We start from the raw sequence: 26,838 nt of genomic DNA on the forward strand, positions 1-26,838 counted from the left end.
ATGACCATTTTAATCATATCATTGATCATCAAGGGTATCTGAAATATGGTGGATATAGCCCAAGAGCCGAATAATACGAAATGAGAAGGGAATGGAAACAGAGAGAGAAAAGAAGGGGGGGGGGGGAAGGGGATCATCGTCGCATCTCCAACTTCTTCCGCGTCTCTTTCTTCGCAGCATCCACCCACTGCGAATACGCAGCCCCGGACGCATCCTGCTTCTCCTTGGACGCAACCACACCCTTGATCATCTCTCCAATAAAACCAACAAAGTTCCATCGGCGCAGCGTATTTTCCCACTGCCACGCCGCCCGCTTCCGCTCCTCGCGTTCCAGCGTCTCGGCATCACCGATCTCCCGAGCGCGAGGGCGGGGATCGCGCACAACAGCCATAAGATTGAAATGTGTTTCCTCGGGCGGATAGCGAGCAATGCGACGACGCAGCACATCAATCACGACATCCGGGAACGCAGCAGGGTCGCAAGGTCCGTGACTGATAGGGTGAGGCTGCAGACCATCGAGCTCATATAGTACCCCGTTGACAGGCGTATAGGCGACGAAGTGGTAGACGTCTGCGCCGGGCTCATCGTCCGCGGGGCGTGCTGTCTCGTCGGCGAAGGGGCTTGCGCGTGCGAAACTGTTATGCGCCGTGCGGATTGCTTCGGAGTTCGAGAGCGCCTCGCCGCGCAGTTCTGAGGGGAACCCTGTTGTGAAGTCCTTGAAGGATTGCAGCTCGGTTCCTAGTGCGATTGCGGGAAGCGACGTTGTTCCGTTGTCGTGGTTGAGGATTACCGAGAGGATGGCTTGCGTGCCGCAGGCGTTCTGGATCGTCTGCGCGGCGAAGAAGACGTTGTTGTCTGTGGAGCTTGCGTCGTAGGTCCCGTCCAGCGGGGTTGTTGTGCGCGCGCCAGCGGCTTCGCGAGTCCATTTGAAGAGGAAGATGACGCCGTAGACGGAGCTGGTTGTGGTTAGTTTTAGTTGCGTTTTGTGATGGATTGGGATTGGGTAGTACAGAGCGGTAAAAAAGAGGAAAGAGGGAGGAGAGGGGGATTACCCTAGGGACCGGATTGTATCTGCATCCAGCGAGATGAGCTCTTCAAATTGGACATCTTGGACGCCGAGCGTCTCGATCAGTGAGGTGAAGACTCCCTGCTTGGTGTTAGTGGTCTGTCGGTGGATTGGTGCGGATATACCGAGACTGAAGATATAATCATACCTCATCTGATTCAATAGTGCTCCAGCCACCGGCATCAGCCATGGCGAATGGGAAAGACAGACACTGAGTGGTGGGCAATGGATGTTTGCAATTGTAGCCCAGGTGGTGGTGCTTGGGATCTTCCTAACAGGCACTTATGTCATAGGTCACGTGGATTACATATCCAGACTTTATGGCCTTGGGAATCGGGCATGGATTAGAAGATCTATATCCCTAGAAGGTGGAATCATAAGCTGCTACTTTAAGACAGCGAGTTCGAAGTCATTATATAGAGACATAGGAAGAAGTATATTTTCTTTAAAGAAGAATAAGAGGAAATGTATCAAAAAATCACAAAGCAAAACGTTAAACCGTTAAGCTTCGCTGGTGGTCACTCACCTAACTATGACTAGATTATATGAGGCCATTATAGTTGTAGTTACTTTACAGGGTACATAAGGAACACAAATCCCGTTGCTGTGAGCTTCAGATTTGACAGCAATATCTTGTCTCGAGTTTGTAATCCTCTCATTTATCTCGACAATCTCGTTTTCCTCGAACAGCGTGATAACAGCTGCATCGAGCTGTTGTGGAACATCTTTCCTATGCTAGCTGCTGTGCCCTATCATGTTGAGATTTTGATGTTATCTTTGAAAGTTAGGTCTGGTACACGCTATGAGTATATACATATATTACACAGAAGAATATTATACAACACCAAGAGATGTGGGAAGGGGGATCAAACTTTTGCTGTTTGCAGACACACCATTTGGAGTAATTCTCCGAGGAATAAGCCTAGCTGTGCCGTACGCATGCAAAGAAATTTCCGCCGTAAGAATCCAATAGAATCCCATGATTCTTCTCATGAGATGGGTCAGTGTTCGTTGAAGTCTATGTCTTTAATTTCTTGACTTTCAGACAATCGGGCTTCGTAGGTATTGGAGGCTTGTTGGATTTAAGCGCATCGTCAATACTATCCCGCTTGGGACTCTTTGGCTTTTCCTTTGAGCTTGGAGGGACGAACATCCCGGTATCATAGTCAAAACGGAATTGGCCTTTAAGCTGCAGCCATAAAACTAATCTAGGTCAGATATGCAAGCATAGGATGCTAGGTTGAGATGATTCTTACCAAGGACAAAAGCAGTTAGGCTTTGGGCATTCACAACGCTTTTCGGGAGTTCAGTCACATCATCCTTTTCTTTCTCGAGCGCTAATTTCTTGATCTCACTCCATGAATAGGCGACCGTCTTGCCGTCCTTTAGAAGTTGGTCCTCGGCTAAAATATCAAAAACTCAGTCGGACCCTCGAAAACCAAGATCTCCATTCAAATACTTACATGCGCCCACAGATTCGAGATGGGTGAACTCATGAAACAACGCTGCCGTCAGAGTGGCCAACAACCATTCAATTCCAAACTGAAGTGTGCTTTTCCTTGGAGAATTGACCAACCTCGTCGGCTGATTGTTTCCCTCTCGCAAGACTGCCCTGTTCTTGCCGCGGAAACCACTAACGACTATGATATCTCGTTCGCCATGGTAAGTAGACGCTAGGACGTCGCTTTTACTTTGGTTAAAATGGGCTGGAAGCGACACCCAGGCCTTTTCGATATCATCCCAAAGAGCAATCTCCTTGTCACGATCAAGCCCCATCTCTTTTGATACTTGGTCACTGGTCTTTTCGTCATGCTTGTTCTGGAGCCATTTCCAGTCGCAAGCTAAAAGAGGTGCCTGGGCCTGGGGCAATCTATTGATCCCGAGCATAAACGCTATATGGGAAGAGAATGTGTAAGTAGTGGCGATGAATGCTCTCTCAGGTGTAAATAGTACGTACCTCCTATTGTCCCATATATTTCTTTTACCTCGCCCTTACTCATGATCGATCGATCGACGTTGAAAATGCGTTTCATAGCATCGTCCACGAGTTCAGTGTCATCGCATCCAGACGAGCTGGCCCAGCTGATCAAACTCTCGGCCGCCAAGTTGGCCAGCTCGGGAAGGCCTTTCCATGCACACTCCAAATCGATCTTGATAGCCGAACACGAGTCGCTATTAGGGATGTATTCGGGAGAATTGGGAAACCCAAATACCAGCGAGGGAAGGCAAATAAGAGGCAATATGAAACGGTTCATTCGAAGCATGACGGCCGCAAGAAACACGGAATGAGTGATTAACTGACAGGCCAGCAGGGCGCAGAGAAAAAAAATAACGAACATTCAAACTCTGATCAAAGTGTCGTAACCCGAATTTCGGGGCTGGCCCCCCACAAGGCTACTAGGTTCTAGTTAGACTTCCATAACGCCCGTTGAGTCTAAAGCCAGACCCACCGCTATTTTTAGACCTGATTTGTGAATATATATATATATACATATATATTTCGATCACGGGCGCAAGGCTGATGAAAAAGCCTCTTCTACACCACTTCAATAGGCCAACTGTGAGCTCTGTGGAAGTCTGGGTCTGCTGGTTCTGTGTTCTCCATCATTACTTTTGAAAGGTTTATATTCATAGATTGAATATACACTACGCGACCAAAAGTCTGCCGACAATCTATAATTTCGATTTACCCCACTATATTAAATTTTGAATAACTCCCCTGATATTGATTAATATAAATTTATACTAAATATACAAAGAAAATAGATTAATATCTAGTATACTAACCCTTCGCTGCGCGTATAGTAGCTATTCTGCGAGGCACAGATCGAATTAAGCTATCATTAACGTTTTGATTAAGCAGTTCCTATACTTTGTATATGGCTTTTTTAAAGACCTCCTAATTTAATTTAGACCTTCTAGTGCCTAGCTAAGGATATAATTGAAGAATTTTGATCTTCAGAAGTCGCTATACTAGTTCGATAGGCTTAAGGTTAAGCAAATACGGGGGCCAGTCGACCACCTAAATCCTATAATTTTCGAACTACTTTTACGAGATTTCTACTATATAAATCCTTATATTATCTTATTAGAGTATCGAGATAGGAGTTCGTAGTTTAATCTTACTGAGGTAGGTATATTTTTATCACGATTTATAATTATTGTTTTTGTTTAGCCAATAATCTAGATTCTAGCCTAAATTATCTACGAAATATTTCTTACTTTAATTTTTAAGGTTCACAAGATCGCTTAGTATACTTCGAAAGTAAATCGGAAGATAAATTAGATCTTAGAATTTGATATTTTTTAGACTGAATATTTGCTAGAAAAGATAATATTCTCCTAATCTAAAAATTGTGTCTATTCGAGACAAAAAACGCGTTCTTTTTGTATAACTAGGGTTAAGAGTAGCATTCTCTTCTCTTCTATTTCTAAAGCCCGTATATCTTTAAAATACGTCGAATTGTTGTTCGAGAGAGTAAACAAGAGGTATTCGCTCTGAGGGCTCTATAGCTTATTCGAGGGTTCCGACGAGCTATTTAATATATATATCGAATAGTCTACTCGTTTAATTTTAGGGGTCTACCACTTCGGGGGTTAGATTTAAGAGTGTATGTAGTGTTGCTGAAAGCGATCGCGAGTGGAGTAAATCGCGAGCGATTTTAGTGGAACTTATACTACTTTCGAGAGCAAAAATAATAGCAGCGCGAGTAGATTCTGATAATTTAGTATTTAGCCTGCGATTTCCACTAATTTCTGTGCCAAAATATCGTATATTCGTTATGGTAGAGAGAAAAGAAAATAGGGTTTGGAATGTGAAGTTTACTAAATTGGGGTGGTGTCGGCAGACTTTTGGCACCCGTTGTAAATATGATATGATCTTCGTCTAATTCTAAGTCTAAATATCTGCCCCCTGTCTAATTAGAAAGTGAGGATTCGACATTTGCGTATAGGTACACTGGCCGTCTCCACGAACATCGCTACTCCTAATCATCCTCCCTCTCCATTTCCCTAAGTCGGGGACTTTTCAATAATACAAGAAGCCAGGAAGATGTGAGGAGGCCAGAAGGTGTTGTAATTAAACAATTCATAGTTCTATATCTTCGTTATTACATCATTAACACCCACATTTCCCAGAACTTTCGCCGTCCACACCCTCACAAAATCGATTCGAAATTACGGGCACCTCCGGTTGATTTTTATTCATCCACATCGACGGCGGCAACTTCCAAGAACTCGATTCCAATACATCTTGAAGCTCTGCCACGTATCCATCAAAATTCTCCTGGGGATCCGGAAGAGAAAAGGGCTTGTGTGGTAAACCCACAGCATAGGCCGCCAATCCGACGGCTTGAGGTGCAGCAAGAGATGTTCCCGATGTATGATCTGAGGATTTTTGGCCAGAAAGGGGAGCGCACTTAATATCTTGAGCAACTGCCCATAGATGTCGAGTTCCCGGTGAAGGTGGGATTGATACTGCACTTCTGCGGCCGTTGATATCGGCCGAAGCAACGAATGTTGTGTGCGGGAGGTCATCTCGCCATCTTTCCAGATACATTGTCTCTGACGAAAAGGGGCTGTGAGTGCCTTCCCGCTTATCACGGCGCCTTTGCTTTGGGTTTCGGTTTCCTGTCGTGGTATATATCATAGCCATGCTATCGATCTCTTCAAACGCTTTTTTGATCGACGACATATCCCGCTTGCTTACGTTTTCCGCCTCCTCTGTACTCATACCAGCCGAAAAGTTGACGAATAGCTTCCCCTTAAGATCCGGTCTATATCTGAGAACCGATTTCAGATCGTCAACAACAGCCCAAAGTGTCGCCTTGAGATGGCTGACATGATGACGGGTGATTTCAGGCGCGGATACGATAGGAGCTTTCACAATGACAAGCGACGCCTTCTTCGACACACCATATTTTGGACTCGAAATCAGTGATCCACTGCAAGTCCCATGGCCATCCGGGTCGTCTTTGTTTAAGGTATCGTCTGGGAGATATTTCTTGACTATAATCCATCTCGGCTCAGGGCTCCATGATTTGTACTCGGGCGTGTTTGTGTCAAAGCCCGAATCTATAAGCCAAATAATAGATCCTTCGCCGGCGGACGGGTCGTAGTCATATTTCCAGGGAGGGCGAAATTTCGCCGTTTTCGATTTTAGGCGCGAGATAAGTCCCAGAAATATAGGGGCGTCTTCCTGGGGGGGCTGCAGTTCAGGATTGGTGTCACGCTTATCAGGTGGGAGGGCATGGACAAGGGCGAAAAGAGTCAAGGTGACCGCGAGCAACCAGCGAAGAGACATAACCACACTCACGGCGGGACCGGTGGGCGAAAGAAAAGCGCCCAGAAGAGTTGGAACTCAAAGGAAAGGAATTCTCCCTGGAGACATGCTGTTGTTCAAAGGGAGACAGTAAATAGACAAATATTCGACAAACTCCCATTCAGCCCATGGCCCCCACGCCGTTTTTTAACAATGCACCAACATGTGCCAAGATGGCGCCCCGTTCCCGAACTGTTGGTGTACTTCCGGGCTTCCTCTCGAGGGCAAAGATTAGGAGATCACCGGACTATCAGCACTTGAATGGCCCCCGAAGGAATGAACCGGGAGCCGCGCAGGGCTCGGGCTATGGGTGACTAGCGACCAAAATGTATACTCCACCTGTTCAAAAGTTTGCGGATAATCCCCAGATTCCCCGCTAAGCTCGAGGACTTGGATTGTAATCCTCTCTTAATATTAGCTACTATATAATTTTGATAGTAGTAAATTATCTTTATATTATACTTAAAAATATAGATGAAAGATTAAATTATATAAGCTAGAGGGATTATGTCAGATTTTGCAGTGCCAATAGCAGAAAACCTGCAGTGCCCCTATCAATACCCGATTATGTCAGATTTGTAGTGCCAATAGCGAAAAACATGTAGTGTCCCTATCAATACCCGGCGGCAAGGGCATTACGTCGAACGAACAAGCCAAAATAAAGTAGAAAACAAAAAACATACAACAGTGAGGGTAAGATGGGGGTCACCTAGCGCCGCCGGTTCAGGCGTAGGCGACTCGCCGCCCTATTCAGCCCACCTTCAGATGGATTCAGGCAACAGTTCACCCACCTAAATACTTCGTACCTAGAGGCGCAAAATTTCTGTCAAAACGCCCCGTCGCACATTTCATAGGAAGAAGGTTTAGCGAGCCTACGTAGTAGGTTGGCCGACGTAGTCCAAAACCCATGTCCTCTCACACTTTCTGCTTCCCCTAAAGGCAATCATGCAATGAAGCAAACATCTGATTCCAAGCTAAATTTTCCTCTATTATTATAAACTTCATTGATCATGATAACTCTCAAATTACACTAGCCGTTCCCCTACAGACAGAAGCTAGGTACAGCCAGGCACTTAAGTGTTTTAATCAGTAAATTTTCCTTTCCCCTTCGGCATATAAGTCCTGGGATTGAGAGGTTGCGCTATGACCCCAGGACTGGTCCTGAGTTGATGATCGCTAGTTTAAATTGTTAAATCCCTAAGATCATCATCCCCTTTATCTTATTATTTGCTCTACCTATTAGAATTCACCTTTGCATGTGATGCTGATTTAGAAACAACGCTTTTATTTGTCAAATTATAGATCTATTTCTCTTTATATTCAGTTCTAGTGTAAGGAGATTCTTTGTTGATAGTTAACTAACGTAACCCGTAAGCGAGCCGTCCACCCCATCAAACCCATTGAATTCAAAGATATTTTATTCGGCCGAAGACACCATTTATATACAAAAAAAGCTATTCAGTGTGTTTTTTTACACTGATTTCTCCGATGTCTCACTTCAAAGCACTCAGTGCAGCGCGCGGGGGGGGGGGCCTATGGGGTAGCGATTCTATGGTTTCTAAGGGCTCCGCTGGCGCTGGTTCTGCTGCTTTTTTTGCAATTTTCTTAGTAACTATTGGCTCATTCGTCTCCCTAGCGATATACCTATCTCTATGCGACAGCTGCGGCGCAGATTTAGCACGTTTGATCGTCTGCTTTGCATTGGCACTGCGCAATAGCTCCTTTTTGTGTGCTGGAAATGTGACGTTATATATCGCTATCTCGTAACCCTTGATAATCTGGCCCAGTGCTCGCTGGATAGGGCTAGTAGGGCTAGCTGAGCGTTGCCGATGCAGTGCTTTTACTAAGGATACTTGTTTATCTAGTTGCTTAGGGCTATAGGGCGTTTTCATCGAAAAATTACTGCCGCTACTAGAAGAGGTGGGGGTCGGTGTTTTGAGCTAAATATTGATGGTCTTGATGACCCCATTCGGATCAAAAGATATAAGACCGGTAGTTGCAAAGCTATTTTTGATAGTCTCTAATTTATAGCAAGCAGTATACATAGTAGGGAATTTAGCCAAGAAATCTAGCTTAGCAATATAGTTGACCCTAGTATATATATACCCCTCTATCAATTTGCTATATTTATGCTTCAAAACACTAAAATATCCTATATCTAATGGTTATAATAGATAAGATAAATATGCTGGCATATATAGTGGTATAATATTGTATTAGACACAGATTTGGTCGAATTAGGGGATAAGATGTTACGACCCCTACAACTACCAACTCACCGATGGGCCACCGAGAGACAATGGATCCATGATCACTGATCCTGAGCGAAAGATCAGAGCACATGATCGGCAGAATCGCCTGATCAAAGGAAATGCGGTACATAGTTGCACTCTAGGTACCCACTTGTGCATAACGCCTCTAGCAGATTGGCAAAGATATACCATGATGCAGCTCCAAGGAATGGTCTACTAATGGAATACAAACGGAACTACTTTTGGTCTACAGCGAGTATACCAGAAGTAGGACCATGGAATACACCAAAGGAACGAAGGACTGGATATATAAGGACACGCCTTTACGTATGTATTTAGTTCTTCGTGATCAATCTTCCAATCATTGTTACTTGAGTACTATTCACAGTTTCGACTATAAAAGCCAAATACCTCAACGATCATGGGAGCTTACTTAGTGATCTCTGATCTCTAAGTGACTGACTTGATCGACGCTACCTAACTGTCACACCTTGCAAGCACCTATAGACCTGAGTCCATCTAAGGCCCTGCGCAGCGTTGGTATGGTTGCGGATTACGCTTGAGGCTCGCAGTATTCCAAGAGAAGTATCGCCCTTTGAGGACCCTACTCACCGTGACTGGTTAGCAGTGCGTAACACAAGCTCGCTAGAAGAGGCAGTAAGGCTTGTTGCCGTGAGTGTTCAGGAGAAGCTTGGAGCTATTCTCATAATAGCGCCAGAAGAATTGGAGGCTCAGCCGGCTTCAATATCGATTACCGCAGCTAGGTTAGACTCGCTAACGCTATCGAGTTGAGGAATTGGATTAGCAAGGAGTTATTGGCTCATTTGCAAGTTTTGGAGCTTCTGACCAGTGGCGGGGTGAGGGATTTGGCTGCGCTGGTTTTGAGAAAGACGAGAATTGAGGGTGGGTGGGTGAGAGAATGATGGGAGGATATATCTTGGGGGTGATGTTGGCGGAATTAATGTCTTACCCTCATCATTGAGAGCTTAATATCTCCAATTGAAAAACATATGCTTAATCAAGACAGCATTTGAATGAAAGACAATTAAGTCGGCTTGATGTAACTAGATCATAAGGAAGAAAGGAGTAATTTGTTGAAGGGAGGAATTGACTTGTTTTCCTATTGTTGTTTGTTCCATTCCACTTCCTGCTGCTATTCTCATCCCCGTCACCATCACGCTCTCATGTTCATGTTCTTCCTCCCCCCCTTCTTTCTCTCTCCGCTCTCTTCTTTTCTCTGTGCCTTCGACACACCTGCTCCTTCGAGGCCTTTTTTAATAAGGTCTCAACATTCCCAACCCTGTCCTTACTTTTTCCTCACTCGAGATCAGATCCATCACTACGCATCCTACTACGCACCCATCATTGCGCAACAATGGACCTTGGATTTCGAATCGGTCTCGAGATAGAGATCCTCTTGGAGCACCGCACAAAGAAAAAGCAGGAATTTCGAGACCTTGAGCGTTTCGCCCAGTATCTCGTGGCTCATTTCCACGCTGCCCGCCTCCCTCGACCTCGCGTACACAATGACGTTGACGGCATGTACGAAGGTGCAGATGATTGCGAAGAGTGGTCTCTCACGGATGACACCACTATCAAACCGGACCACAGTGAACAATGTATGCTTAAATGCCCGTATATGCCGTGGAAACCATACTAACGAATTCCAGGGCCGATAGAGCTCTCGCCCCAATTTTACACCATCAAGACAGGAGCTATTGGCGCGATGACGTCCGGCATATGTTCAAAGCACTCAACCTGATCTGCAAAGTGCAGACCAATCAATCTTGCGCCGTTCACGTACACATATCTCCTCCCCGTGGCAGTCCCTGGAATATTTGTACTCTGAAGATGATTTGCCGCTGCATACTGTACTTCGAGGGTGCTATCAACGCTATCGTCCCACATCATAGACGAGGTAATCCGTACGCCGCCAGCAATACATGTGATAACTCCAACTTCAGAGGGAAGAATGAGCGTGAACGTTTGCGCCTTGTGGAGCTGTGCAAGAATCATGTCGAAATCGCGGACTTGATGAATGATAACGGCAAACGGTACTTTGCGTGGAATTTCACCAATCTTTATTACGGTGGCAAGTCCACGATCGAATTCCGCCAAGCACCAGGGGCAACAGATGAGACGGCGTGCTTACCGTGGGTGGAGTTCATCGCCTCATTCATCAATTCTTGCAAGATCGTCGCGTCTGATCGGACCATCGGTCCGTTTTCTCGAGATGTTAAGGGGCTACGAAGATTTCTGACAAATTTCCAGTTAGCCGGCTTCAATCGTGGGATCCTGGAGTCACTTTTCTGGGGAAAGTCCGGATATATCGCACCCAGCCCTATGCGAGAATTGACCATGGCAGAGGAAGAGGAGCTCAGATCAAAGGAGAGTAAAGAGGGAACAAAGAGTCAAGTAATGAGGAAGCTTGACAGTATGTAGTGGATACCGGGTTTCCGAGCAAAAGTTCAATTTTTATAGCAATAATCCCTTGGAGGTCTAGATCACCTCCAATTATTAATCCAAATCTTGCAACTGTTTTTCCTTTTTCCATTGCGTCAAGTCAAATGTGCCCTCTTGTAATTCATCCTGCCGTCCATTCCACGCAAAAGTAATACCCTCGATAGTTTCTTTGATGCTATCGTCGTCATTAAGCACTTCAATCAAGCAAGATAGACGCCGATATTTGTCCGTCTCGTAAGCGGCGAGTCGATCAAGTTGCGTCGGCGACAAAGGCTCGCATACCATGCCATCGACAAAATGGAATGTCTGGCCCTCAATAAAAGCAGGGTAGGGGCCCCAAAGCTTGATCCGATAGCCTCTAACTCTAGCGCGACGCATAATAGGGGGTGACTTAGATGATTTCAAGACTTGAGAGAGTCTCTGTGGATCCATCAATGACCCGTAGAAAAAGCATTGTTCGTCTCGGATAGGGTCTTGAGGCCAGCCATCTTCACAACAGGTGCCAGATATGGTCGAGTGCGCCTTTATTTCTTCGTCGGTCATATTAGAGGCAATGGCGCTAAGGAATTTGCGGGCCATCGGGGATGGGCGAGGTATATTGCGCATTGTGCGGATGCTATCCCTCTGTACCGAAGATCAAGCAATGAGGTGTTTTGGAGAAGGATAGGGAAGAGAAAAAGGAAACGTTATTTAGAGAGCTTACATCATCGAGCCTAGTGTCAAGGGGAATTGATCCGGACACATCAACTTTTCGGCTATTGGCACATCATTTTCTGACATAATCAACTTTTTGACTTATGTAATCAAATTTTACTAATCACATGACTCTCTTATCCCAACCGCCCAAAACAGATTACCCTATTTGGCAACAGGGCAACTTCGACATGTATGCCCAATTTCGCCGCAATTCGAACACTTCGGTAGGGCCTTCTTTTTTTGATTGGCCCAGCCCCCTTGTTACTATCTGATACCTGCGTAGATTGCCTTTTTGGGAGAGCAGCAGGCTGAATTCGGGGATTCAGCAGGGGCCGCCAGGCAATATCAGCTGAATCTTTAAACCCAATTCGCCAGAAAGGATGAATATCAGCCAATGGGATTGCTTCATTTTTTGCGATCAAATCAGCAATTCGATGCTTGCATAGCAGCCCCATAGTACTCGTCCAGTAATTAGTGCATATACTAAGCGGGGCGTGGGGGGTAGCTTGACTAGTATAAAATCGCTGCATATCAATACAATTAAGCGAATATCTCGATATTCGCTTATTTATATAGACATATAGCCAATCAGATACAAGCAAAGTAAGCTAGGTTATCTGATCAAGATTAATCTGGCGATCAACCTCATCATACTGGCAGCTAATAGAATCATGAATAGACTTCCATACAGTAAATAAATCACTAGTAGAGCCACTTATATATCTTTTTAAGGCTGAATAGCTACCTTCCACACGTGATGATGCATTATTACCAAAATGGGTATAATTTTTGGTCTATACATAGACGAATCTCTGCTTATAGATCAGCCATATGTCTTCAAGATAGCGCATTATTAGTGGATGAGACTTCCCGTAGGTCTGATTAAGCTTATTCAAATTAAGCTTATATTCATCCTCAGTAGATAATTGGACCAATTGGTTCCATACGCGCATAAATTCAGCAAATTAAGGCTTCATAAAAAGATCATCTTTGTCTGATTGGCTGATATCTCGTTTTGCCCTCGCTAAAACTGCTTTGTTGATATGCCAAATACATAGTAAATACGGGGTATCATATCCCCAGATACTATATATAGCATTCATCAAAGCTAATTCGCGATCAGTTACAAAAATTGGACGAAAATTGGGAGGGAGACTTAACCAATCAAAAACAGTTCGAAGCACCCATATATAGCTTATTTCAACCTTATCTGGCATAAAACATAGAGCTACAGTAAATGTATGGTTCGACGGCGTCATACCTACTATATGAAATAGAGGCATACCAAACTGATTTATTTTATATATGCAATCCATGATAAAAACCCTATAAAATTTATTAGCCAATTGAATTGCGCGAGGATAAGAGAAAATAAAAAATCTGATATAGCCTACATTATCTTAATTGAATGAATACTTATAACCTTCCTTTTTAAGTAATTTTTGAAGATATTCAAGAACACTCTGCTCCCCTACCTTATTTCGTCGAATTCGTGCTCGTATATTATAGACATCGCGCGATATAATTGGCTGGCAGGCTGGGGCCTCACTGCGTAGCGCACCAATAATATGCCGAGGTCTGATATTAGTAGCAGATAGATATTGAATTAAGGTATTCTGCGGTAGGGTAAATTAACGTGCGATTAGGTGTGCTATCATATTAGTATCAGCTGTATAATTATACGCGGGGTTCTTTACCCGAAGCAGCCAATCAGAACTCCTCTAGCGACTCCCATATACTAAAAATAGACAATTTTGCCGCCGAGTACTCGTTCTGCGCCGTTTAGCGCCAGCAGGTGCCTGGATTCGGTCCGAATATACCCTAGATCTATCGCAGTGTATATAGATCTGCCTATTAGCTGATAAGCTTTTGATAGTAGCAGCATACCCCTGCGCTATACCCTATTGGCGCACGAATTCGACCAATCCATCCCGATTAGGGAAGGTTCGTTGTGGTGGGGGCAGCAGACCGGGGGCAGCAGGCGAATCAGCAGGCAAATCGGCATATAAATCGGCAGTAGCAGCAGTAGGCAAAGCGGGGGGTCTAACAGGCGAATCAGCAGGCAAATCGGCATATAAATCGGCAGTAGCAGCAGTAGGCAAAGCGGGGGGTCTAGCAGGCGAATCAGCAGGCAAATCGGCAGTAGCAGCAGTAGGCAAAGCGGGGGGTCTAGCAGGCGAATCAGCAGGCAAATCAGTATATAAATCAGTATACAACTCGACGGCAGCAGCAGACGTGTTAGGGATAGGCATGGCGAGGTTGGTTTGCATGGTATGCATGGTATAGTAGACGAAGCAGACAGTGTAGGCAGAAAGCGAAGAACTAACAGGGTAGTGGTAGAAGAGAAGAAGAGAAGTAGTCGAATATTTAGCATATATGCAGTATATGGTTGCTATAGTGATAGAAGTTGGATGAAAATCGATTATATCAGCGATTTTGCTTATATCAGAAAATAATGTGCCAATAGCCGAAAAGTTGATGTGTCCGGATCAATTCCCGTGTCAAGGGACACATCATGTTTATAACTAGACACATATATTATGTAATATTATCACATGACTTCACATCGCTTTCGGCCAGAAGTGGACTCGGTGTCGGACCGAGTTATTCAGACAGGAATTAGAGCCCGGTCCGTCGGTTTGTCCGATCCCGAAGTCGGCCCCAACTTCTCCTGTGTTTGTACTCATGGATGAACTGGACCAGCTCGTTACCAAGAACCCTTCGCGACTTCAACGGTATCGAGCCGAACACAACACCACCGCAATACTTGTATGAAAAGCTCCATGAACCCAAGCGGCTCACCCAATTACAAAAAACTTTTCGAGAAACTAAGCTGCGGAGGCAGGCTGAGGAGGAACGACGACAAGCCGAAGAACGAAACAGGCAGTTCACTCGAAAGACTTCTTTGCTAGAATACCTTCGAACCTGCCATAACTTGCTCTCCCGCCTTTTGCACGTGAGAACTCCGTCTCGTTCTACAATAGGGAAGATCCCTGCCCCTCAAGAGAAATACTGCCCCGCTCGCCTTTTTCCATAGACAGATTATACAGTGCACAGCAAGATATATACAATTCGGTTTGCAGCTATCTCCAAGTAGCAAGTGACTATTCTCCTAGATTATTTTCGATAGTAGCGCGCTTGAAGGCATCGCCGATTTGTTAGAGCGTCCGCTGAGTAGTAAGCGGGACCTTGAGATATATAAAAGACTTGCTGTTGAAAATCATGTACGAGATATTATGTACCAACTCTGCAAAATACCCGAAGCCCGGCGACGAATTGTCTTGGCAATAGTGTATGGTTTGAGAGCTAAACTAATAGCCTAGAAGGTGATGCAACTCTAAACGATGGTACTCTTGACGATGAAGATCACTACCGGATCAAGCGGGGTAAGGCGGCTGGATGAAAGTTAAATAAAGCGACAAGGTTAAACAAAAAGACAGATGGAAAACAAAGAAGAAGGAAAAAAAGAACATACAACAGCCAGGATTCGCTGGTGGTCACCCACCCAACTACTAACTGGCCGGCGTGTGGTTTAAGTACGGCTGAGCGGACGGGAAGCCCTGTTCTCCACACCCTGTGGTCGTATGTACTGGAAGTAACATCTTTGTAGTTTATATAGCAGAGATGTTGTTTCGCCCAGTATACTTCTATTTCATGTCTCACTTATCTCGCCGCGAAATCTTCTCCAGGACTGATCTGAAAATATTCTTGAGAGGCCCATGCTCTTCTCCAATGTGGTCGATTCGCTTCTCAAGATTGTCCAACTCGGTTGTCTCAAAGTTCCTGAACACGCCCTCGATATCCACCTGGCACAAAATCTCTTTCACTCTGGCCTCTTTCCCCATGTCCGGCCTTCCGTAGCAGAGACTAAGCACAGCCTTCTGTTCGGAGCTGCAGAGCTGAAAGGCCGTCAGCGCGATCCACGTGCACTTGTTCTCTCTGATATCTGTCCCAATCTTGCCCGTAAGGGTTGGGTCTCCAAACACATCAAGGTAGTCATCCTGAACCTGGAAATACCATCCGATACGGAACAGGACCTCTTGCGCAGTTGCGAGAGTTTGCTCGGTTGCGCGCTGGAGATACTGCAGGCCCAGCGCGACGGGGAGGTAGAAGCTATAGAAGGCCGTTTTGCTCTCTGCTAAGAACACATAACGCTCCATTGTCATTTCAGCAAGATTGCATTTATTGCCAGTCGCCATTTCAGTGAGCTGGCCCAGCTCCGTTCGGAACGAAGCCTCGTGAAATAGCTCCATCAGCTGAGTGTAGCCCGGATGATCGCCAAAGTGCTGCCGCAGGAGCACCTGGATGGAAGACTTGATCAGACACGCGTCGTTGATAGCACTGAGCCCGACACCGTCCTGGCGGTACGGCCTGAAAGAACTCGGTGAGCCAACCGAGAATAATGAGATGTCGAGTTTCGATCGCCGTCAAGGGACGAGGTAGTAGGCCATGGCCTGTCTCGAGGACAATAATACCGCGGTTTAGTTTCCCTCCTTTGACGTTGGTTTGCAGACACTAAGTCGTCAGATAGTTTCTAATGGACTTGTATGGAGTGGAGACTTACGGTCAAAAAGCGATTTATGAGGGCTTTGGGCGCTCTTTTCCGAGTAAGACCTTGCTCCAGGTCGGTTAATATGGAGGGCAAAGCTACATAGAACTCGTCTCTGTCGGCCATCTTTCTGGACGTGGGCGCTTAGATCCCAATGGGGCACTCTCTTCCAATTGTTTGAAAGAAGCGGACAACCATGAATTGTTGGAAGCTATTTTCAGCAATAGGTCACCTTTTACGATGGGGAGGACTTCGCTGCTGCACAATGACCGAAATGGGAACATGCTTTAGTCGACTTCCTGCTGCTGAGATGTTGTTCCAAGTCACACCCCCCACTTTTCCGTGCAGCTAACGTAATCGGTAAGCGAGTGGCTCACGCAAGCGAGTGGATCACCACTCAAAAATCGCGCCATCTTCGCGAACCTCATAATTTCAATCAGCCACTATGCCACCAATTCGCTCTCAAAATACTAGAAACTCTATCGAGCAAGAGGGTAGGGTCTTACTAGCTATCGAAGCTATTCAGAAGCAAGAAATCTCTTTAATTCGTGAAGCAGCACGCCGATTCGATGTGCCATTTTTAACTCTCCGTCGCCGCGCCGCAGGTCAACCAAATCGACGCGATACACGCGCCAATTGCCAGAAATTGACCCAAATCGAAGAAGAATCGATTCTTCGATAGATTCTCTCTATAGATCGACGTAGAGTAGCTCTTCGGCCAGTAGCTATACAAGAAATAGCTAATATTCTATTGGCTAAGCGTGGATCTACCCCTATTTAGTCTATCGGCGAAAAATAGGTCTATAATTTCATTAATCGATATAATGAAATCAAGACTCGTTTCTCTTGTCGATATAATTATTAGCGCGCTAAAAATGAAGACCCAAAAATCATTTATGAGTGGTTCAACTGCGTTCGAAAGATAATTGATGAGAACGGTATACTATACGACGATATATATAACTTCGATAAGACTAGTTTCGTAATAGGCCTTACCTTAATAGCTAAAGTAATTACTCGGTCTGAATACTACGGTCGGCGATTATTATTATAACCTGGGAATCGCGAATAGGTTATAGTAATTGAGTCGATAAACGTATCTAGATAGGCGCTGCTACTATATATTATCTTCAAAGGTAAGGTCTATATTAAAGGCTGGTTCGACGATTTACCTTCCGATTAGTATTTCGAAGTAAGCCAAAATGGCTAGATGACTAATAAAATTAGCCTTCGCTGGCTTAAAAAAGTCTTTATACCAGCTACTACTAGTCGTACGAAGGGTAAATATCGGCTTCTGATTCTTGATAGCTATAGCAGCTATTTGATACCTTAATTCGATAAAGTATATAGCGATACGAATATTATACCAATTTGTATATTGGCGTATTTATCGTATATTCTACAGCCTCTTGATATTAGCTGTTTTGCGCCTTTAAAAAAGGTATACGGCAGCTTAGTTGAGAGGCAAATACGATGTGGTATCAATTATATCGACAAATTCGATTTTCTCGCTACTTACCCAACTGCTCGCTCGTAAGCCTTTGATAATACTATAACTATTCAAAATAGCTTCGTAGCTGCTGGATTAGTCCCTTATAATCTAAATCGGGTTATCGAAAAGCTTGATATTCAGCTTCGTACGTCTATACCTCCTAGGAGTAGTCAGGGCAGCTAAAACAGTCAATTCTCGCTAAAAACGCCCCAAAATCCAAAACAGCTATATCGATAGGCTTTATCAATCAAAGCTCTATTGAAACATCGCTCCTATAGCCCACCAAGTCCAACTAACGCGGCGCTAGATCAGCTTATTAAAGGCTGCCAGCTAGCGATGTATAGCGCAACGATCCTCGCGTATGAAAATAAGGATTTACGCGCAGCGAATAAGAAGCAGAAGCAAAAGCGAGCTAGATCTAATCGATAGATACCTCGAGATCAAGGCCTATCAGTCCAAGAGGCTCGTGAGCTAATATCGACAGCGCACCAAGCCTCTGAACCCTAATCAGCAGCTTCGGCAGACCTTCATCAAGCAGCTTCGCAGCTAATTCAGCGAGCGCCGCCGCGTTACAGCGACTGCCACGAATTAGGACATCGAAGATTACAGTGTCCAAAACGATGTAATTAGATTTTTTTTGTATATAAAGGCGTTGTGGCGAATATAAATCGATTTGAATTCTATATACTTGGTAGGGTGATCCACTCGCTTGCGTGAGCCACTCGCTTACCGATTACGTTATTCAGATTGCTGGTGCTTACATATCCAATGCGACCCAAGCTTCAATTCGTGTTTTAACAGGTGATTGGCAGAGCTGCACACCTCTGAAGACCATACGTATCTGTGTATGCTCAGGATGCAGGGTGGTCATGCAGACTATGTTAAATGAAAACACGAGGGTCCCTCGATCTCGAGACCATTTTCGATCACGAGCGGCCAACTCAGCATCAAGGTCACGCTGCGTACATCTTCACATATCTCCGGGTGGGGATGGTCTGTAACTAGAATGGGTCTGTACAAGCCTTGTATTAAGGGCAATTTACTAGCCGGAACAGTGGAATCAAAAGAGGTCATATCCAAGACGGGATGAGTAGAGTGTTGATTCTGTTCAACTAAAAGTACCAAAATATATAGGGTTTGAAATACCCATGAGAATAACCATGAATCGAGGGCTCCAAGTTCAAGGTGACAGGTGCTAGAATCGTGAAGCAAAAGAGGGAATTCCGTATGAGACAATTGCAGATCTTCGGTTATCACACATGCCTGACAGGTGAATATAATGCCGATCACTACCTGACGGGGTATTATGCAATATGCAGGATATAGCTTGCATGTATGCCTATACGTGGCCAGCGTTGACTCCCTGAGAGATTTCTTCAATGCATGCAGGATTTGAATGCGTCACAATATTCCGTGTTTCCCACGCAAGTGGAGCAGGGTTGTGGTGAGGCATATGTAAACTAGAACAATGCGAGGAAGATTATACGCTTATAAACAAAACATAAGGGGCAATAGCGGCTTTCTCCAATTCATCAACTTTCGAATCCAAAATGACCATTTTTGGGATGAGACGGAGAGAGGGCAATGCCTCATCTACCCAGATCGCGGTTCCCAGCACCTATTTTCAGTACGTCAAGACACACAAAAGCTTTACAGACCGCCAAACTGACTGCGATTCACAGAAAGCACCCTTCAGTGCCTCATTTGCGCGACCAAAATGAGTATCGCGATCTTTACCAAAAGTCTATCGAAAACCCTAGCGAATTCTGGTCATCAATGGCCACGTCGTGTCTGAAATGGGACATTCCCTTTGACCGAGTCCACCATGGGAGCTTCGACCACGGCGATCATGGCTGGTTTCTTGGTGGGAAACTGAACGCCTGCTATAACTGCGTGGACCGACACGCGCTCGAGAGCCCGGACAAGTTGGCCATGCTTTATGAGCGTGATGACCCTGAAGGTGCACCTCAAAAAATCACGTATGGGCAACTGTTGCGAGATGTCTCGAAGTTGTCTTGGGTGTTGAAAGGCCTGGGTGTACAAAAGGAGACATTGTGACCATCTATCTGCCCAACATTCCCGAAGCAGTCGTCAGCATGCTAGCTTGTGCTCGCATTGGCGCCGTTCACTCCGTCGTGTTTGCTGGATTCTCGGCACCGTCACTCCGAGACCGAGTGGATGATGCTCGTTCAAAGGTCCTCATCACTGTCGACGAAAGCGTCCGGGGCGGCAAAGTCATTCAAATGAAAAATATTGTTGAAGACGCACTCACGGGCGATGAAGGTCGCAAAGTCCAGTGTCCTGGTCTCAGAAAAGTCAGGACTTCTGGTGGCATGAAGAATGTGCCAAGTGGCCGGGTTATTGTGAGCCAGTGCTCATCGGTACAGAAGATCCAATGTACATGCTTTACACATCTGGCTCGACAGGCAAGCCTAAAGGGCTCATGCATACCACTGGCGGGTACCTGCTCAGTTGCGCCGTGTCAGGAAGATGTTCTGTGCCGGGGACGTTGGATGGATTACCTGTCATAGCTATCTCGTGTATACGCCTTTGGTGCTTGGAATCACGACTGTGGTGTTTGAGGGAACCCCGACATACCCAAGCTATGATCGATTCTGGCAGATTTTGGATCGATGCAAAGCTTCCCACTTCTATGCAGCGCCTACGGCTCTGCGGATGATCAGAAAGATGCGGCCCAACGGAAGCAGTATACCGCTGGAGAGACTGAGAGTCAATGCATCGATAGGTGAGCCTTTGGCATCGAATGTGTGGCAGTGGTGCTACGAGGTGTTCGGGCGCAAAGAGGCGCATGTTCTGGATGTGAGTCAAAGATTGATGTGCAGCCACATCGGAGCTGATCCTTTGTGCCACAGACGTATTTCCAGACGGAAACTGGATGCCACGCCTTTTCACCATTAGCGGGAGTCACTCCTACCAAACCTGGCACTGTGGCTCTGCCCTTCTTTGGTTTCAAACCTGCACTGATTGACCCTGACTCTGGAAGAGAAATTGAGGGGGACGAAAGTCGAGGATTGCTAGTGTTCAAGCAGCCATGGCCGGGCATCGCGCGAACAGTGTGGGGCGACCACGCCAGATACTTGAAGACTTATTTTGGGGGGCACAGTGGATACTTTGTGAGCGAAAGTGTTCATCGTATACCTTTAGAAGTGCACGCTGACATGATTATAAGACGACTGGTGACAGCGCCTACCGAGACCGAGACGGTTGCTACTGTATTTTGGGGAGAGTTGACGATGTTGTCAACGTCTCGGGCCATCGCTTGTCAACGGCCGAAATTGAGTCTACTCTTTTGGATCATGGTAAGTTTCCAGGGGACCTTTAGAATGTTTCTTCAACACCAACTCACTGGATCCAGGTGCATTTGCCGAAGTTGCAGTTGTTGGCATCGACGACCAACTGACTGGCCAAGCCATAAGTGTTCGTCTGCCTCAAGAACCAGGTCGAGGTGGACAAAAAGGAGCTCGGACTATCAGCAAAACAGCATATCGGGGAAACTATTGGTCGCTTTGCAGTACCCAAGAAGTGTTTCTCGTGAGCGATCTCCCTAAGACGCGATCAGGAAAAATTATGCGTCGACTACTGAGAAAAATGCTCGAAGGTGAAAGGCATGAGCTGGGCGATACTTCGACCGTACGTGACCAATCAAGCGTTATACAGCGGAAGTTTTCCTTGCTAAAGTCAGTTTACAGTTATTGCATCCTGCGGTTCTTTCGAATATCATCGACGAAGTCAATGAGCAGGCACAACCAGGATCAGAAATCATCAACACCCCAGCGATTGTGAGCTCGTCAGAGAAAGACAATGCGGTCCCGGACGGACTATATCCCTTCTCAGCGTATAATCTCACTTCTCTGGATCACATCCTCCCCCCTTGCCACATCTTCCTGTTCCTCTCATTCAAAGACGCCTCCATAGAAGGCATCGAGGCCCTGCGCTATGGCGTCACTCGGCTCAGTGAATATTTTCCATTCCTGACCGGAGAGGTTGTCCCATCAAGTCAGCCTTCAAGGCAGAAAGATTTATTCGAAGTCAAGCCAGCCAGCACAGCCTCCCTTCGGAAGCATCCCATGCTCCAAGTGGCGTTCAGCCCTGAGATGGAAAACATTGCGCAAGACGACTTTATACAGCAGAAATACCTGCCCCTCCCGTTCTTGACAACTCCAGGTGAGCCAATGCCTCTGGTGCGCTTCCAAGCAAATGTGACGAGGCACAAAATTATCCTTTGCGTCGCGTATAACCATCGAGCGTTGGACAGCATGGGCGTGTCGGTCGTGTTGAAGATTCTGTCCGAGTTCTGCAGAGCGCCTGATGCGGCACCCGACAGCCTCCCTACCAGTGACGCAGCTGAGAAAACTGCTCATAAGCATATCAGAGATTTCCAAGCCAAGGAGCCATTGCCATTCAAGTGGACTTCAGTTCCTTTATCACTCGACCCAGTCCCACCAGCAGATCCTAGCCAGGAGCCCGTCAGCCAGCACTTTAAGCTCAGTGCACAGAAGATTGCCTTGCTCAAGGATGCCTGCAATACGATGATTACTTCTGAGCCTCTCGGCGCCCCTAGGAAGCTAAGTCTCTGTACATCCAACGACATTATCACAGCTTCAGTAGGGTTCTGCGGCAACAAGGCCCGCCTAGAGATTGTGCCTGAAGCTGCCTCACCACCAAGGGTCATCATAGCTGCAAATGTTCGAAAGCAATGTGGGCTGGCTCCAAATTATATAGGCAATGCGCTCGCGGCGGTCGAAACCACATATGACCCCCTCTGGCAAAATCATGGGATAGCACATCCAGGGATCCCGACAAACTTGAGCCAGAGCGAACTAGGCCAGGTCTGTAGCATTGCCATCGCTCTGCGAAAGCAAATTGATCAACTCTCAGAGAGTTATCTGCGAGGCATCTTGCGCACTATCTCCGATAGGAATAGCCTCTCCTCGTTTTTTCCAGCTTACGGGAAAAGCATCATCGTGTCAAGCTTGCGCTGGATGGACTTTTATCTGGACTTTGGACCTCTGGGGAAGGTCCAAAGATACGACATCCCTGAGACGAAAGTCAAGGGAGTCTGTTGGGTTCTGCGTGCGCGAGATTTGGGGGTCGATGTGGCGTCGCAGCCATTTGAGTTGAGATTTGTCCTGGAGAGAGGAGCCATGGAACGTCTTCAGGACAACAGCTTGTTTAACTGGACGATTATAGAGTAGAATTCGGTAATTGCAGTTGCTGCTTCCTCAGGGACGATTTGCCATTTCGCATAGACATAGCACGAGGGAGGACGGACTCTCCCCATATCATACCGTGAAATTCCCAGCAAGTTTCGTAGACATGAAATATTTCGTGGACAATGTAGGAGCTGGCATAGGTTGTCGATAGTCCTGTGAGCCCAACTAGCCCTACCTAGGCATGTATACCTTTCGGCTATTGGAAGGACACGACACATGACGTAAAATGTGTAAATTTATCTTCCTAAATGGAGAGCGGATTGGCCTCTCTTGCACTTAGAGGATATCGTACGTGTTTTGAAGAACTCAGGGCTGCCAATAAAGAATATTCTGCATCCATCGCTTCACCAAAATCGATCCCACAACAGAAAGACACGCAATAAATGGTTTATATAGACAAATGTGTATCACAGTAATAAGAGATGACGATATCCACATGAACCAAGCACCATATATAGAACAGACGATCCAGAAATAACTTCAAGTACACGGTGAAAAGAAAAGGAAATATAAACATGGAGAACACAAATTTCGATGGAAAAGATGTAGCGAGTTAGCCCGCTAGAAAGAAAGAGGCAGGGCAAACCTAAACCTGAGCCCCAATAACTAAAGCCCGGTGACTAAACTCTATATGCCACTGCAGATAGTCTGATATAACCCTCCTCGCTAAAATCAGCAACAACAATCTTATTATTTACTTTTCCCTAAATGTGGAGTCTGCACAATGCACAGCCCACCCCTGGGCTGCCACGCGAGAATCCCGGGAAGGAAGAAGAGCATAGCCCGAAGAGAGGGGAAAAAGAAAAAGTAAGGAAAAAGTGGGAAAGCTATGACGCCGGTGCAGAGGCGAATACGAGCAGCTCTCGGCATTTGTGGGCTGTGTGTGGGGAGAGTCCCCAATCAGGGCTGAGGGTTTACTCTCTCGACGATGAAGATTGTGGATATTGGTAGGTTAATTCTCGGTTGGATGGCTTCCACATGCCGGGAATTTATTTATAGTATCATCATCTCTTTGGTAGGAACTTTGTTAGGAAGGTGGTTGTACCTGTCGATCTTGGACTGGGTTAATCAACGGGTCCCTGCACAGCCCTATACACAAACACTAAACAACACCCTTTGGGGTTTACTGATTAATTGGCTATTCTCTGGGAAATTTTAGAGAAATCCAAGGCAATACAGGCGGCGTTTTACCCGTAAAATTTGGGAGATACATACTATATAGTGTACAGAAGGTAGTTTACATAGTTGTGATGAGTAGAGTCGAGAGACCACATGGCCATCTGCACTATATTCTATTTCAGTTGTAGCTGGAAGTGTAGCTTTGGAACATCTCCTCTCAAGATGCCAACACAAAAGAAAAATTGGGTATATATCACTCATCAGTGGGACTTCAAAGAAGAAAAGAGGAAAAGAAATCAGTCGCACCAACGCTCATGCTCGACAGATATCAATAAAAGATAATAGAGGGAAAGAAGAAGGAATAAAAAATAAGAATCAAGAAAATGATCAAGACAAAAACCAAGAAGAAAAGCAGAGTCGAGTCATTAACCAAACGCAAGGTTTTCCCCATCCCATCACATAACTCCATAGCCCCGTATGATTATATATATATCTGCATAATGCAGGTCATGCCCCAGTCCATTACCAGTCCGGTTCTGGAGCAACCAACTCAGGCACATCGAATGTCTGCGTGTGCGGGTAGACGTCCATATTAAGCCCCAGAGTACCATCGGCACGCGTCAAGTCACCACACATAACATCTCCGCCATAAGGCGGCGTAAAAGCAGACGAGGGCGAGATGGAGCTAACAGGACTCAAATCAGATAGACCCAAGTGCGGGTCATGGGTATCGAGGAGCTGTGGGGAGGAAGGGTAAAGCGAGTGCGAGGGGGCAGCGGCGACATAGCCATCCGGGATGTGGAACGGGGACCCGGCAACGGTCACAGCGGGCGGGGAGTGCAGCGGTGGCGTATAGGCAGCGTAGGAGGGGGATGCAGATGCGGGAGAGGACGATGACGCGAATGGGTATTCGGAGAGGGTGTGGTAGGGACTCGGCGGACCCGGCGAGTAGTGCTCGATCGAGGGCCGCGGCGACCAGGGCAGACGACTGCGGTAGCGGGCGACGATGCGCTGGGGCAGGTCCATGAGGGCGAGGGCGAGTCGCAGCTCGGCGTTGAAGGGGTCGGCTGCGCTGTGCGCGGCCAGGATCCGGTGCGTCTGTTCGATGGGTCCGATAGATAACGCGCCGAGATATGCGCCGCCCATGTCCGGGTAGAAAGAGTCGAGGGCCACGCCGACGGCAAAGAACTGGGCCAGGATTGCCAGGGCCGGGAGGTCTCCTTCGCCGCCGCGCAGCATGGACGCTGGCAGCCAGAACAACCAGCGGCGCAGGATCTGGATGCGCTCGAAGGACTGCTCTGCTGTTTGCGAGGGGAAGTCCTCGCTGAACTGTTGGAGAAACTCAAGAAGTTCCCCCAGGCGTTGTGTGTGCTCTTGGTTGTGGGACACGCGCTTGTGGGCTAGTTGGAGCGCCTGGATCGTCTGGTCCAAGTGCAGCATGTCCTCGTCCAGCGCCTGATATCCAGCGCCCATGGCGAGATCCATCATGCTTAGGGAACGTTGGCTCTCGACGAGTTGCGCGAGCTCAGACTCCTGCTGCCAGAATGGATGCATGGACTCGAGAACGCTCGAGATCCCTTGTTGCAGAGACGTCCAACTTTGTCTGGAATGGCAGAGATTAGTGGGTTAATCCTCCTGGTGCATGTCAAAAAAAAAAAAAAAGTTCACTCACTGTTCTGTCGCCTGCCAAGAGAGTAAGATAGACGCGGCAAGAATGGCGTTACAGTTTTCCTTGGAAAAGGACCCAAGCGCAGTCTGCAGGCCGCCCAGCGCTGTGACTTTGTGATGATATGCCAACTGCTCAGTCTCCTTATCTCGCGTGAGGAAGGCCAGATGAAACGCCGAGAGACCCAAGATGGCACTCATCACAAAATCGTTGGACAGCGCAATAGCAAGGAAGCTAACAGCGATGTTAGTCACACAAAGTCAACGCCAACTAAAAACAGGAAGCTGGAGACCTACTTGGGCATCTTCTGCGCCCACACCGTGGTGCCACTCAAACCCCGCCGATGGAGGTCAATAGAGAGCCCAATGATGTGGTGAATCAAGCGCAAGTCGGCACGCGACAAGCCCGACCAACCGGTACGCGGGCACTGGAGAAGTTCCGGGTATGGGGGCACGCCGGTGTGGTGCCAGTTCTCGATCTCCATCTCGATGTCGGGGGACAACAGCAGGTCCGGACCGCGGCGTGTATCGGGGGGACTGGTTTGTGCGGCGGGCATGTCCTGGTAGTCGCAGCGACAGTTGTGTCTGGTGCAGTTGCCGCTAGATGGGTGGGGTATAAATTAGCTTACGCTGGAAGAACTAGTGGAAAAGAAGAGCTGGGAACATACCACTGCGGAAAGCTTTCATCGCATCGAATGTGCCTCCTCTTGCATGTCCTGCACCCGTTGCGCGACTTGGTGTGGCTCTTGCGCGGGGGGCCACCACCTGGACCGGCCATTTTGTATAATATGTGAGGAGTGAATGAGAAGCTGAAGAGCAAGAGAGAAACACAATATAGTCAAGATTGAAGATCACAAGTAGTGCAGGGCCCGTCTGCCCTGAAGTCAATGAGGCAGATCAGAGGTGGGGGGGGGGGGGGGGGGGGGGAAGCTCAAAGATATAAGGTACAAGGTCGAAGACTTGAAGTCATCCAGTCCAAAAA

At 46.7% G+C, this 26,838-nt stretch overlaps 8 protein-coding genes across 8 annotated transcripts; 2 read left to right on the forward strand and 6 right to left on the reverse strand.

Moving 5' to 3' along the window:
- Window positions 1-133: 133 nt before the first annotated feature.
- On the reverse strand, window positions 134-1,256 carry NUU61_006147 (putative 26S proteasome-associated ubiquitin C-terminal hydrolase; the record flags this gene model as incomplete). Its single annotated transcript, XM_056656675.1, has 3 exons — window positions 134-956; window positions 1,053-1,147; window positions 1,215-1,256. The coding sequence occupies 3 exons, from the start codon at window positions 1,254-1,256 to the stop codon at window positions 134-136; spliced, it is 960 nt and encodes a 319-aa protein (XP_056509475.1).
- An 828-nt stretch (window positions 1,257-2,084) lies between these two features.
- On the reverse strand, window positions 2,085-3,330 carry NUU61_006148 (uncharacterized protein; the record flags this gene model as incomplete). Its single annotated transcript, XM_056656676.1, has 4 exons — window positions 2,085-2,269; window positions 2,323-2,469; window positions 2,530-2,958; window positions 3,024-3,330. 4 exons carry the CDS (start codon window positions 3,328-3,330, stop codon window positions 2,085-2,087), a joined length of 1,068 nt encoding a protein of 355 aa, XP_056509476.1.
- Window positions 3,331-5,183: 1,853 nt separating this feature from the next.
- Window positions 5,184-6,368, reverse strand: NUU61_006149 (uncharacterized protein; the record flags this gene model as incomplete). The annotated part of the gene is made up of 1 exon (XM_056656677.1): window positions 5,184-6,368. The coding sequence occupies one exon, from the start codon at window positions 6,366-6,368 to the stop codon at window positions 5,184-5,186; it is 1,185 nt and encodes a 394-aa protein (XP_056509477.1).
- Window positions 6,369-10,013: 3,645 nt separating this feature from the next.
- Window positions 10,014-11,080, forward strand: NUU61_006150 (uncharacterized protein; the record flags this gene model as incomplete). The annotated part of the gene is made up of 2 exons (XM_056656678.1): window positions 10,014-10,248; window positions 10,320-11,080. 2 exons carry the CDS (start codon window positions 10,014-10,016, stop codon window positions 11,078-11,080), a joined length of 996 nt encoding a protein of 331 aa, XP_056509478.1.
- A 75-nt stretch (window positions 11,081-11,155) lies between these two features.
- On the reverse strand, window positions 11,156-11,707 carry NUU61_006151 (gamma-glutamylcyclotransferase family protein; the record flags this gene model as incomplete). Its single annotated transcript, XM_056656679.1, has 1 exon — window positions 11,156-11,707. One exon carries the CDS (start codon window positions 11,705-11,707, stop codon window positions 11,156-11,158), a length of 552 nt encoding a protein of 183 aa, XP_056509479.1.
- Window positions 11,708-15,456: 3,749 nt separating this feature from the next.
- On the reverse strand, window positions 15,457-16,472 carry NUU61_006152 (FPP/GGPP synthase family protein; the record flags this gene model as incomplete). Its single annotated transcript, XM_056656680.1, is given in 3 exon segments — window positions 15,457-16,155; window positions 16,166-16,312; window positions 16,362-16,472. The coding sequence occupies 3 exon segments, from the start codon at window positions 16,470-16,472 to the stop codon at window positions 15,457-15,459; spliced, it is 957 nt and encodes a 318-aa protein (XP_056509480.1).
- A 2,916-nt stretch (window positions 16,473-19,388) lies between these two features.
- Window positions 19,389-23,054, forward strand: NUU61_006153 (Acetyl-coenzyme A synthetase; the record flags this gene model as incomplete). The annotated part of the gene is made up of 8 exons (XM_056656681.1): window positions 19,389-19,465; window positions 19,521-19,817; window positions 19,868-20,219; window positions 20,311-20,658; window positions 20,712-20,972; window positions 21,029-21,158; window positions 21,215-21,489; window positions 21,549-23,054. 8 exons carry the CDS (start codon window positions 19,389-19,391, stop codon window positions 23,052-23,054), a joined length of 3,246 nt encoding a protein of 1,081 aa, XP_056509481.1.
- A 1,659-nt stretch (window positions 23,055-24,713) lies between these two features.
- NUU61_006154 (putative C6 transcription factor RosA-like) lies at window positions 24,714-26,634 on the reverse strand (the record flags this gene model as incomplete). Its single annotated transcript, XM_056656682.1, has 4 exons — window positions 24,714-25,794; window positions 25,864-26,091; window positions 26,154-26,456; window positions 26,525-26,634. 4 exons carry the CDS (start codon window positions 26,632-26,634, stop codon window positions 24,714-24,716), a joined length of 1,722 nt encoding a protein of 573 aa, XP_056509482.1.
- Between the last annotated feature and the right edge of the window lie 204 nt (window positions 26,635-26,838).

Source organism: Penicillium alfredii (genome assembly GCF_028826965.1).
Source record: "Penicillium alfredii strain IBT 34128 chromosome Unknown utg000009l_segment0_segment0, whole genome shotgun sequence".
Lineage (NCBI taxonomy): Eukaryota > Fungi > Ascomycota > Eurotiomycetes > Eurotiales > Aspergillaceae > Penicillium > Penicillium alfredii.